The 13856-nt window shown below is 30.1% G+C and overlaps 1 protein-coding gene across 1 annotated transcript in view; it reads right to left on the reverse strand.

Moving 5' to 3' along the window:
- Apoltp (Apolipoprotein lipid transfer particle) overlaps window positions 1–13856 on the reverse strand; it is a 2496658-nt gene that overhangs the window by 2372156 nt on the left and 110646 nt on the right. The window contains exon 3 of the mRNA XM_089596186.1: window positions 10945–11225. Coding sequence (XP_089452312.1) covers window positions 10945–11225 — 281 coding nt within the window. The remainder of the gene's footprint in view (window positions 1–10944; window positions 11226–13856) is intronic.

Raw genomic sequence — 13856 nt, forward strand, 5'->3', positions numbered from 1 at the left:
GAAAAGTAAGGTAAGTCAAAATGAGAGAGAATATTTTGTGGGCGAGCATAGGGGGTTTGTGGGAGAGTGCCTGGAGGGGGGCTAGTGGGGGGAGGTGTGGGGTTGCAACAAGGTTTGTGAAAAATGCTTCTTACAAATAATGATGTAATATGCGTATATGCATATATGTATACATAAAAGTATATTTATATGCAAATATAGCTATGGATCAAAGATTAGATTTCATAACAACTGTAATCTCATCAAAGAGCATATTGGAACTTTGACAAAGATTACAAAGAAAAATCCAATGGCAAAAAATACTACATATTGAATTATGTAGATAAAACTACTAGATGGTAAAATATTTTTTTTTTTATGAAAAAATGGCCATAAAAATATTTATGCAATAAACCAGTAAACTTACTTGTTCTAATATTATTAATACATACTGTCTTACAGATCAGATTACGAGAGTTTTCGTCTATTATTATATGGGGAAAACTAGACCTTACAATTTTTCATACATCTTTGTAGCGTTATATTCAATACATCCTTTTTAATCATTTAAGATATAATCAGAAACAAAATATGGTCTCCCAAACGCACTCTTTTCAATAACTTTACATTCTGTTTAAAAAAGAAACATCTCAGCAAATTAATACACTTATTTCTTCAAAAATATCTTCAGGTAATGTGCAAATTACAAAATTATTCATTAAACTTATGCTTCATGGTCCTCAGATAGAACACAGTCCTTGCATGGTTTATTATATATTTGGTTTATTGAATATTTTAATCTACCTATACTGGAACAAATTAAAGATACAGAAAATCTTATGGATGGAAAAATATTTTTTATTGAAGAAATGTTTGACTCTCTATATATAAATTTAAATCATGATTCAAAAAATTATTTCATACAGTTTACACAAAAACGATAAAACTTTTTTATTGATAGTTCTGGAGATAAGAGAAAAACTCATTTATACACAACATTTAATTATTATTTTATTTTTCAATGTGAAAAAGTTTGTCAATGGCTTGCATTGAATTAGTATTAGCACTATTGCCAGGAGGTATGAAAAGTTACAGAACTTTGGGACTTCTGTTAGACTGAAACAATATACACAGTGTGTTTTTAGAGATGAAAAACGATAACAAAAATTACAAGACGATAATTTGAACAGTTAGAATGGAGCTTTAATGATTCTAAAAAAGCCATAGAAATAGTTGACAGGAATTAAAGAGATACATGTTATATGGAAGTATGTTTTGGAAACAAACTAGTTGTTTTAGGAGAAAATTTTTGTTACATTCTAACATTTAGAAAAAGTAACAAAAGTATTGTTATTGAAGACACTGTTAATTGTTATTTTATAAATATTTAAAATCTTTAAATGACGAATCTATTATTCTAATAAAAAATGCACACCAATTATTGTATGTTCTAAAATAATTGTTTCATTTTAATAGTTGTTTAGTTAAACGTGTTATACTCACATAACATGAGATGCACACTAGCTTCTTAAATAAAACAATTCGTTAAAAATTCACTGAAAAAACTGGAACCTGATGAATCAAATATAAGGCAATGTATAAAGGGGCTTATAAGCCAGGCATATAGTCTAAGAATAATATTTACAATTATTTTCCCATGGATATGTTAAATAGCACCCGTAAAAGCTTTTTACTTCATGAACATAGTTTTAAAATAAGAGCAATAGTTGTTTTAATAGAAATTAAAGTATATCAGATAATTTATGTTATGGTATTTGATTAGGAATAACTAAATCATTGAAATACAACGTAAAAGAAGCAAGAATAACTAAAGAGAAAATCTGACGAAAAATGTTTATCTTAAGAATAAGTTTAAAAATTGTAAATACCTCTTCACTACTACGACCTTCCTTTCTTTGAGTGTAACTCCGACTAGTTGGCAGTATAAGTTAAAGAACGGTTAAGAATTTTGTATGTGCCAGGAAAACTCTAAAATTAGGAGCCAACACACAATCAATATCAGAAATTATATGTTGGGGGGTGGGTTCGGTGCCTAATGTAGAATAACGAAGTTGCTCGGATTGCCAATTCTATGAAGAAAAACATCCTATAGTAGCTTTTATGTAAATTTCAATGAAGTCCTTAATAATCTAAAAATCTCTGCAATATATGCAGCGATTATTTTTTATGGTTACTTTACTGATTCTTCCTTCGGTAAGTCTTTCTTACTCCAAGTAAATTTATGTATATCTCTTTGGGCAGAGATAAAATTCCTATCCGTTAAAAATAACTTTTATTTGATAAGACTCAGTTTTTTATTCACTCGTAAGCTCAGCAATGAACAAAATAATGAAAATTTTCAATTAATTAAATTGTAAACTAAATAAAAAAATTACTTTTATTTGAATTCTCAAATAAACTTCAAGTAATATTAGGACTCACAATAACCTATACAGAAGTTGGTTTAAATGAATAAGAATAACTTATTATTCTCTTTCTGTAAGTACAACTAATTACTATCTTTACCAGGTGGTCACTCTTTCTCTCTTGGCTCGTGCTCGTCGCGGTTATCACTGGTGCGCGGAAGAGTTTCAGATCTAGAAAGGCAGTGGATCTCCTTTCCCAGGTTCTCTGAAGGAGGAGCATGTTTCCTCACGCATCAGCGTCTTTTATGGCTGACTTGCAGATAATTCATCGCCGTAATCCGTGCTATCTTTCTGCCCACTACCGATTATACATATTTGCTGACATATCTTGCGCATATCTTATCCAGCTTTTTGGGCGTACTTGGCAGTGCACGTTATATGCTTCGCGATGACTCTTTGAATTTTAACTTGGCAAATTCTCTGTATTTTTTTTAATTATTTTAAGAAATACCAAAACAATAAAGCGAATCTAAATTGGAATTAAAATGTGTATCTAAAAAGATCTAAATAGGAATTAAAATTAAAATGTATCATAAGCTTCTAGGTGATAAGGAATGCCTCCTTTCACTACATTTTATTTTACTTCGTAAGCAATTCTCAACAGTTGTGGCATTTTCCATCACTATCAATAAATAAATAAGTTTCAATTTCAAAGTTTCGATAATTTTAATTTATACGTAAGAAAACCAGTGTACTTCTACGGCTAATTAAACATAGCCTAATCAAAATTTTTATAGTTATTAAAATTGAAAGAGATAGTTAATAAATCGAAAATGGTATTTGAAATAAGACTAATAAAAATGGTTGTAATTTAACTTACAATTATAATACATACATGTGGATATTACTTTCAACGTTTACTTTAAAGATATTTTGATAATAATCATTTCATTATTCAATAATAATACGTGACGTGATGTATTCTTGTGTCATAACAAAACTTTTTTGTTAAAAGAAGTGTCTTATGCACCATGATAGAGCATCTATAACAACTTAAATTTTTTAAACATTACTCAGTGGTAATATTATAGATTTGTATACATGTTATAAATAAATTATTTATAAAAAAATTTTTATACACCAATTCAACTACGGCACTCTATTGTTTAAAGACTTATAGTATCAAAATTAAAATAGTAAGAAGTTGAATTTGGTTTTACTATCAAATTTTTATACATAATTAATTCATAATATTGGCATGTCGAACAATCAGGTAACATAAAAAAATGTCATGCATTTCGGAAAAAACTGGAAAATCTATCAATTTAATTTACAATCGAACCTGAATAATTAATGTACAGTAAAGGAATATAAAAATTAAAGATAAGTTGCAAATGACACCAGAACAGGAAGAAAAAGTTGTATCTACAATAGAGACGCTTGTTAGAAAGTAGATAGGATACCAAGCTAGTGTACAGAAGATCAGTTTTTTGGTCCTTGCGAAATTTTTTTTTTTCCTTTTTTCCTTTTTTTTTTTAAATTAGATTTAGAATAACGATAAGAATTTAAAAATATTTCTTCTGTTAAATGATAATTAATATTACTTAATTTTGCCTCTGGTTTAAAACCAAAAACTGTGGACTACAGTCTCACGCTCCTTCATAGGCTGCGGGACAGCAGATAGTCCAACTATTTGTTTGTTTGTATATTGGCGAAAGAAGAAGCAGAAAATATAGATAAAGAAAGAGAGAGAGTGTTAAGCTTTGTAAAATATAAATGTCCACATACCTTTTCTTCCTTTTTTATTAAATTTATATGATTCCTCAGTTCTGCGTCTCTTGAGATTATTAACTTTATTGAATTCCAACGAATAAAATATTCTGCACAGTTAGGTATGCTTTTTCTTTTAATTTTACTTACCTTCACAATAAATAACAATAATAACTATGAATTTGTCAAGCAATATAACTATGAATTTATCGAGCAATATAACAAGTTAGATTAAAATATTGAACTAATAGTTAGGAACCACACTCGATGAGGGGTGAAAAGCTACTAACTAAAACGCCGTGCAAAGAAATTATCGTATTTGTATTTATAATAAATAATGTTTTAGCAATCGCTATATTTTCAAATTCCTGAATATTATCGTGATTTTCCTCAGAACTATGATAGTTTGTTATACTTAAAGTTATAAATTTTTCAACAAGTTTTATGTGGAATGACAAATTTGAACCTATTTGCATACTGTACATTTTTTTTTGTAATTGTCTATAGGCGTGTACTTCCGATTTATTTTTTTATTCCATCAGTGTGTGGAATAATAAGTGCCATGATAAACCTTGCAATGCCTGGCGAAAAGTTAGAAAGCGTACACATTCAGGAAATCTATAAACTTTTTTAAAACACTAACATTTTGATGAAGAGCAGTATGTGTGAAGAGTACGCAAGAGATCTATAACAGACAAATCAAAGTAACAAATTAATTTACTCAAGTAATTTTAATATAAATTAAACCAAAATTTTTGAAAATTAATTTTCTAATAATCTTAGTCCACGTCTATCTTTAATTACGTTAATCCATCGGTTGTAATATACTTTTTTTATTAAATGACCGTTGCAACATTTATAAGATACACCGTTATCACGCTGCTCTTTATTCCAACGTTCAACTTTATTAAACTGAATTTTTACAATTTAGTTTGTACTAATTATATGAGAGAAATCCGATGTTAAAATACTAGAAAAAACATGCACGTCCTATAAATTATTATACGGTACAGTCTTTAACTGATCTTTGAAGTCCCAATTTTTGGCAGGTTTTTTAAGTTTCCATACGACACTTGATCATTAAAATAACTCAATACTCTTACATGTTCAAATGACCTTCCAAGCATATCATACTTAAACAGCTTCTAATACATTTCACGACAGACTCTGACTTTTCCATTTGCTTTAAGTTTAATTAACGTATGAAAAAGGGAGTGCCATGTTAAACCTCCTAAAGAAAATTTATAGGGTGGATAGTACTTGCATATTGGCAGACGACAATAGTACAGATGTCAATCACAATTTCCGTCAGCACAGACTTTTTTGACATTTTCTTTAAAATTTTGATCGTGCGTACTGTATCTGTAACAAAAATAATTTATTTATTTATTATTCTTATAACCGAAAGGATATGATAAGGTTTCCGAGATTAACCGTCGCTCTTTTACAACTGTCGCACATATCTTTTCTTCGTTACGCGTGACCACTTCATGTACGTTTGACTTTCTAATCATCGTATTTTGAATTTCCATTATGTTATCTGATTCTTCATTATTTTCATTCCATCGATAGATCATAGTTAAAATAGAATTGAAATTGATTTTTGACGAATTTAATTTAATATCCTTGACTTTGTACACATCGTGAAATCCTCCGGTAGCTGTTCGCACACGATACGCATAAAATTTAGGACCTTCCGAAACAAAGCTCTCTATAAAAGATCCTTTACCATACATTTCTAATTCATCCGTCGATTGTCCTAATAACGAACCAGTGGGTGGTTAGTTTTGTGGTGGTGAAATTGTTCATGTTACTAACCCCTCGACATTTTCTTTAAAATTTTTAAAGTTTTTTCCTGATAATTTTATACAGTCATTTCCTGTATAAATTTTCGGATGGTTAAGCAGAAATAACCCTGTCTTACAAACATAAGGGTATAGTGGGTAAAAATCCAAATATATATTTTTTTTCGCTATCTTTAACTGTATAAATACTCGTTATTATTTTTTATAAACACATCAAAATCATGCTCCTACTTCTCAATTGATTCATAGCCGTGTTATTTTATTTTTAAACTTGTTTTCAGCGTATTTTCATATTGTTCAGTGAAAGTTTCGTTATTATTTCATTCTTGATATCGATCGTTAGGGAAACACCAGATACAATCATGAACATTAAATCCATGAAACTGAAATACGGTTCCTTTTCAATTTTTTTTTTCTGCTTAAGGTTTTAAGTAACCATCAACAATAGGACCTTCTATTTTACGATATTCTCGCGATCTACCTGCATGAATGCATGAATGATCTACGTTCCTTACTTTTTCTTCCCACAAAAGCTAATGGATATATTTTTGACAAAATTGCCCCGCGTGTGTGTACCTTGTTGCAGGAATAATACCTATGGTATTTAATAAAAGAAGTTTTTTCTGTATAAAACGGATTTACGCACTTGCTTTTGTGACGCTTTCAACAAAGGGGTGTACATTTATGACTTGCATAAAAAATTTTCGGAAGCTCGTGAGAGCTTCGCGTAATATTTTAACGTTTTGCACACAACGTTTAACAAATTCTTTTTCAAAGTCAAACTGCACATTTACGTTTGACGTTACTTTATTGTATCATTCTAAGAACTCTGTGCAATCGCGGGTGTTCATGGAATCTAGCACGTAGTAGCATGAATCAGGGTAAGGATCTTATAATTTTTATTGTTTGTAACAAATAAATGTGAAAAATACCCTTTTTTATATTTCCTGCAAGACTAAACATTTTGGGTAAATCAGCCAATTTCATAGGTAAATAATTTAAACTATTTATAAACTGAGTTTTTTCTAATGACATACGACTGATATTACGCCCGTTGAGAATAATCTCAGGGGAACCTTTTTTATTATCTACAATGTATTTGAATATAAATTGACCATCAAAAGCCTTAGAGATATGTGCTATACAAATAAATGAAGTGGAAGTTTTACTTTCAAATGTTACTGTAAAATCAGCAAAATTTTTAAGACACTTTTTACCCTCAAAAATAAACTGTTTAACGCCGCAGAGGGGACAAATCGCGTGGACATTTTCTTCTACCTCGTCTATACATGTATATCATCGTACTTGTACCACAGAAAGGATCGATATGTGTACACGCGTTTCGACCGTATCATGCAATTCTGTGTCTTGTCGCGTTTCAAAACCGTAAAAAATAAAACAATTTTTTAAAGTATTTAAGTTATAATTTTACGTAATTGGTTGCATACTTCATAGTGTGCTAAGCTTATGAACACTTATACACTTTTTGAATATTTTTTTCCGCAGTCGTACTTACTTTCCGACAAATTTATAAATCTATCACAGGTATTACATATTTTTATCATCTCACAAATGGTTTTTACCGCGTGTTTAGGAGACTTAGTTTTCAAGAGGGAACTTTTAGCTTTATAATTATCAAAACAATTTTTACCATAAAATTTTCGCCCACAATCTCTACGTAGTATTTTTTCTAAGTTTTTTATGTTACTACAATTGGGGTTTTCATTGCAGGCAAAACATACAGGTACACAATCATGACTTCTTACATACCTGTATGACTTGTTACACGTAATGCAAAAATAACTTAACTTTACAACTAATATATTTTTCATTAGATTATAGTGGCTGATATTGTCGTAATACACAATATTTATCGATAAAGAACAACTATCTGCCTCATCGTGACCACCATAATAAATTAAAGAAGATTCATCGACAAATGTGTCGTTATCAAATACCCGAATACGTGTATTATGTCCTGTGAAATATCGTTGAAATTTAGAAAACTCTACGTATCTATAACCTTGTTCATTATTTATTTTAATGTCACACACTTGCATTAGTTCTACAGCCTCTGATTTTCATTCATTTTCTGTATTTATCTCGGGCATATTCGCGCGAGCAATTTTTCGGTGTCAAAACTTTACCACACAAAATAACCCTAGCTAAATATAGGTTATCCCTATAATTTGTTACTAAGACACCTTTTTTACTTAAACTATTTATAACGTCTTCCAGCGCACCCCACCATTAAGAAAGATTGACATATTTAACCTCAACTACTAAAGTTAATGCAATATCAATAATTCGTTTGCTTCATTCAATTTCTTTGCAGAGAGCCCAGATATCTTGAAAATTAATTTGATGTATTAATTTGAAATATATACATCCCGATCCTTCAGTCAACGCGTCAGAGTACAAGTCGATACCTACGAGATAGTGACTCGTAGTGTAATTTTTTTTAATGACTGTAATCAGCTCGCAAAATCGTTTTTAAGCCACTACAAATTATTTGCTGGATCCGTAGGCTTGAAAATTTTTAATTTTATCGCACGATACATTGTTTTCAATTATTTGATTAATTTTTTTTCATCCCTCCCTAGAATTATATATTTTGTACCTCTTGATATGTCCAGTTCACCCTCGGTCTGCACGGCAACGTTTGCAACGCCTCTTCCCTATTGATGCTCACGATGACACGGGGGATGCTCCTGGGATCCTTCAATAGGGGCACTCTTAATTCTATCGCCTGTATCTGTAAAATAAAAAATAGTTGTGATTAGAATGAAGTACAAGACTTTAAAGAAGTATAAATATAAAATTCAATCGTTACCTGTGTTGGTGTAGTGCTTTATAGTCAACCCCGACGAACCGGGTGTCGGTTCGGACGCCTCTTTCAGCGAGCATTTAGACTGGTTTTCTATAAAATAGTTTTAAATTAATATAATTTGAAAGAAATGAATGATAGAAATGACATGTACGTAGGGATTTTAATTTACTTGGAGATATTTTTTTCTTCTTGTAAGAATACCCCACCCTCAACGGTCCAGGCAAACTATCGTCCAAGGGGTCCTCCTCCAGCATCCTCTTACGCACACCTTCATCGTTTAGAAGATTCTCAGAATCTTCAAAACATATTTTGACAACTAAAAAACTATTCTATGTTTCTATTCTAGCTTTAGATGGTAGACATTCTATTACCGCTTGTATTGCTACAGAACTACGCACTAGATAAAGAAGGTACGACGCAACCACGTGCACCCCCGCCAGGAAAACCGTAAAAAGCTGCTGCAATACACCAATTAATCCGTTAACAGAGTACGCAGGTAGCACGTCGCTAAACCACTTGTCACTGTATACTTTACGCGCATCTTCTGACACGATTGTCACGTATTGCGTACAAGAACGCACTACCTTTAACAAAGCTGCGATCGTGGATGCTTCCATTTTTTCCTGTTTTTGTATGAATTCGCGTAGAAAATAAGTAAGAAAAAAAACGGTGTAGCTGAAAAAAAACTTTTAACACCGATGAGATACACTGTTTCCAAATTGAAACAAATTAAAGCAGACGCAAAAATTAAACTGTAAAAAAAACTGGAAACTTATTTGACGATGTGAAAAATTTCAAACAAGATGTTACACGTAAAATTATAGAAACGTATTAGCAAGAAAAATATGCTTCGGCTGAGAGTGTCAAATAAGGACTAATTTTCTTTTAACGTTTTCTTCTTTTTCCCTAGCTACATCTATATTTCCCCCCTCTTTGTTGCCAAAATTTTGGCCAATGTATGATAAATGTAAAAGTGTACACGGTCAGATAGGTACACTTTAGTCATAGTCTTGAAAATTTCACAGTTATGGTATGGTAGTAAAATATTGCACCTAAGGAGCAATTGCTCACTTCACCATGGTTACTTACTAAACTTCTTTATATTTTAAAAAAGATTAAAATTATTGTAGGAGAGAAACAATTACACACATCTGCTGTCGTCTCTTACTTTTCTCTACAGCCGTTTGCAGACATTTTTCCCGTGACTTAACGAGAGCTTCTTTTAGGTTTGAGCATGTTTGACAAGTTTTGCCTACAGCATTTTGTATGGGGCGTACGAGCATTTAGGCTCGTGTTGAATCAAGACAAACGCGTTTTTTATCGCATAATACCTCGTAACATCTATCAGATTTAATTAATTCTATAGAAAATCAAAAAGACAATGAACGTGGTATTATATCCATTGCAGAGGTATTACTACATTCGTATCCACTCAACAAGACGGCTATGAAAAAAATCGTCGTAGGACTTCACTATAATGTAAATTGTCAGTGTTTCAAACCTTTTGTTGCAGCTTTCTAAATGTCAGTTTACAGAAGGTGTAATTATAAACGCACATGTATGAAGCGAGTTGAAAGATTATTTTGCTTCTGCAAATGATTACTTTACCGATAAAAAGTCATTAAAATGGAACGCATACAAGTTGGTAATATCGAGTGGATATTCACATCATCTTACGGAATGAAATCATATGGATCTGATATGGATCTCAAACATTTGTCAGTAAAGAGATTTTTACTTTAAATTTACTGTGTCATACGCATCTGTGAAAAATTTCTCGTATTGAATCAAGACGAAAGTCAAAAAATTAAAATTGACAAGACAATAGAAGCACAGTAATATTTACTAGAAAGGTATTACTGCACACATATCCACTTAACAAAATGGCTGTGAAAAAAGTTTTTGCAGAATTTCCTATAATATGTTTTGTCAGTGTTTCGAGCCTCTGTTACAGTTATCTAAATTCAAGTTTAGAGGAGGTGTAATTATAAATACGCATATATGGAGCAAGCTTTACAATTATTTAATATAAAGTACTTGTGTATTTAATAGCAATAAATACTGGGTGCTTGTCAGTGGACATATTTTTTCCAAAACCCTGTCCTTTAGTTACGTGAATGAGAATCATGAAAAAAAAATCAGGACGCATTATAAAACATTGTAATAAATTTTTAAATAACTTTAATCTACAAACCTCTGCCTTGATACCAGATATTTTTCCTTGAGAAAAAGGTTGAAGTTTTTGTGAATCATGACATTTTACTTGTTGATATATGTTGCGATCTATAGTAATTTTACAGTTACTTTCGGCTATAAAAAAAGATTGTCGTTGTAAAAGTGGACTTTGATATGGTTGTGATTTAACTAATGAGATGTGCTTAGCACCATAGCGACATGTTGCTAAATTTTTATATTTATGCACAATCAAACTGGTGCGTTTTGCTTCCCGAAGTTGATACTGAGTAACACAAATACCTGAAAGACAATAATTATTATAATAATTCGTATAATCAATGCCTTAAATATTACAGAGCATATTATACGGATTCTTGAACTGCCGGTAATATAGATGATCATATAACATTACGAAGCATATTACGTGTAACACTCAAAAAATACTGCGGTTAGATATTTTAATTTGCTCCTGGCTTTTATAACCAAAGAGGATAGTTTATTTAAAGTGTTTGTCATGTTTATTTACGGTTAATTTTTTTTTTAATTTCTTTATTTTAAATAACTTATATTGTTTATTATAATACATACGTACAGTTCGTCCAATAGAATAAAACAACATTATTTTTTAATGTAAAAGAAATCAAAATTAAAGAAAAAAAAAGGTTTAACTGCAAAACGTTATTGTTTTAAGTAGTACGAAAAAAAATTCTAGGCAGTATATCATGCAATATATACTATCAGATATCTTACATGGTATTCTAAACAATTTTTTGTACATTGTATGAGATTTTTTGTACCAGACTTAAAAGCAATGGACTAGCTGATAGTATTAAACTTTAAATCTTTGCATAAGCGTAAAAAGATCGATATACTCTTTGAGTTTCTTATAGTTTTTGGCTTTTTACAAGCTTTAATAACGATTAAAATAAAATTTCTAAACTTTCATATAAATCATAGAGTTCTTACAAAACTTTTATTTCATATGTATAATTGCATAAAAACATTACATGATTGTATTACGTGGTTTACCATGTAAAAAACTATATAAGAATGTTTTTCTATCTCTTAACATACGTAAAAAAATCTTAACATAACCTATGAGAAGATAATTTCTTATATAGGTATCCATAAGAGACACTGTCCCCATATGGTCTTCTAAATAATTTGATCATATTGACAGCAAGATTAAGACACTCTCCACGTGGTTTTCCTTGTGATTTCTCATGTTGAAGTATCATGTACTTTTTTTTTAATAAACAGAAATTTTAACAATTAATTTTATTTATGTTCATTTTGTATAAGTAAGTTGGAAATATTTTTAAGGATTGTATTTGATACCCACATTAAAGTATTTAGCGAAAAAAAGTACTTTGTAATTTTGTTGTGGTAAGTATAGTAAATTAATTACTATTTAAATAAGCATAGATTATTCATCCTTCATAAAAAAACTATAAGTAAAGTTTTAGTATAATCAACGAACTTATAGTATTAATGAAAATAATTCCTTGATTTATTGTTAATTTTTACATTCTTGACAAATTTATTTACGGACATGAAACAAAGTTAAATATGAGTATTAAAAATTTTTAGTTATCATTACTTACAAACTATTAATAAGAGAAATTTTCAAGGAGAATATAAGAGTGGCAGTTATTATTCTACGTAAAATGAGAAAATAATCGTTGAGAAAAGGTGTATCCTACGCAAACGTAAGTTTTCATTCGAGTGTCAAATTAACTCTAGCCAAGTGATTAAGACATTCAACTTAGGATTTTTTCAAACCAGCTATAAATCCCTTTGCCAGAGGTCGTGAATGTTTTTTTTTTCTTCGTGAATTTTACTGCTTTTTCTATTTGAATATTTTAACATTTACTCAGAAAAAGTTAAGAAATGTAAGGACATATATGTTTATATAATAACGGTATACATAATAATTAATTACATAATAACGGTATAAAGAAAAGAGTCACTGTAATGAGGGTAATATATCATCCATTTTTTAATTTTTATGTGCCAAAAAACTTTGTTTGATTTCGTGTAGGATATCATAAGCTTAATCTCGTAAGATATGTTTCTTACGATATACTGTAAGGCATTATCGGAGGTAGTATAGAATACATTGTAAGAGATCTCATATTATATTACGCAGAATTTTTTATAATAGTATGGCGTGATCATTAAGATTAATTTTTTTAAAGTTTAAAGAACTAGGAAATGCTGAGTACACGTACCATGCGCATTTATTTTTATGATTATGCAAATCAATGTGGATATCATTATGAAATTGTAACCTGAATTTTTTGCAATATAGTGATTAGTTAATCATTTACGAGTTAAAACAACAGATTAAATGTTAAGAAATTAGCACAGTAAAATAAGATATTTCTATAGAGAAAGCTATTCTAAGCTGTAAGAGGTTACATTTTTTAATATCGTAGTTGGAATGTTAAGCCCGAACGTTCCAGTTTTTATTGTTCTTCATATTTCATCTATTAAAATAACAGGATAATTATTAAAATACTTAACGAACGTTAGACGGAAGAGGAATTGAAAACGCAACCAGTATTTATAAGTACAACTCATTGTAAACAGAATTTTGTATACTTCTCTTTATAATTGTCCATGATTGAAAATCTCTTTCCGTGAATCAGTAGCAATTTTTTCAAAAGTTTGCCCTTTTGATTTGTTTATTGTCATGACAAAAGCTAATTTGATAGGGAATTGTCTTCTTTTAAATGTGAATGGATAATTGGTCTTGAAAGAATATAATGTAATTTGATTTGAAAATACTATTCTTTTTTATCATAGGTGAGTATCTCACATTTCAATAAATTATTGCACAAACTCAAAAGTAATAATCTTGTCCTATTACATAAACCCTCACTGATATAAGATTTCAAATCAGTATAACTACACAACGTGCTCTAAACT

This window comes from Copidosoma floridanum, unplaced genomic scaffold, assembly GCF_036245765.1.
Source record: "Copidosoma floridanum isolate Cflo_tuat_1 unplaced genomic scaffold, Cflo_Japanese_pri ptg000004l, whole genome shotgun sequence".
NCBI classification, from domain to species: domain Eukaryota; kingdom Metazoa; phylum Arthropoda; class Insecta; order Hymenoptera; family Encyrtidae; genus Copidosoma; species Copidosoma floridanum.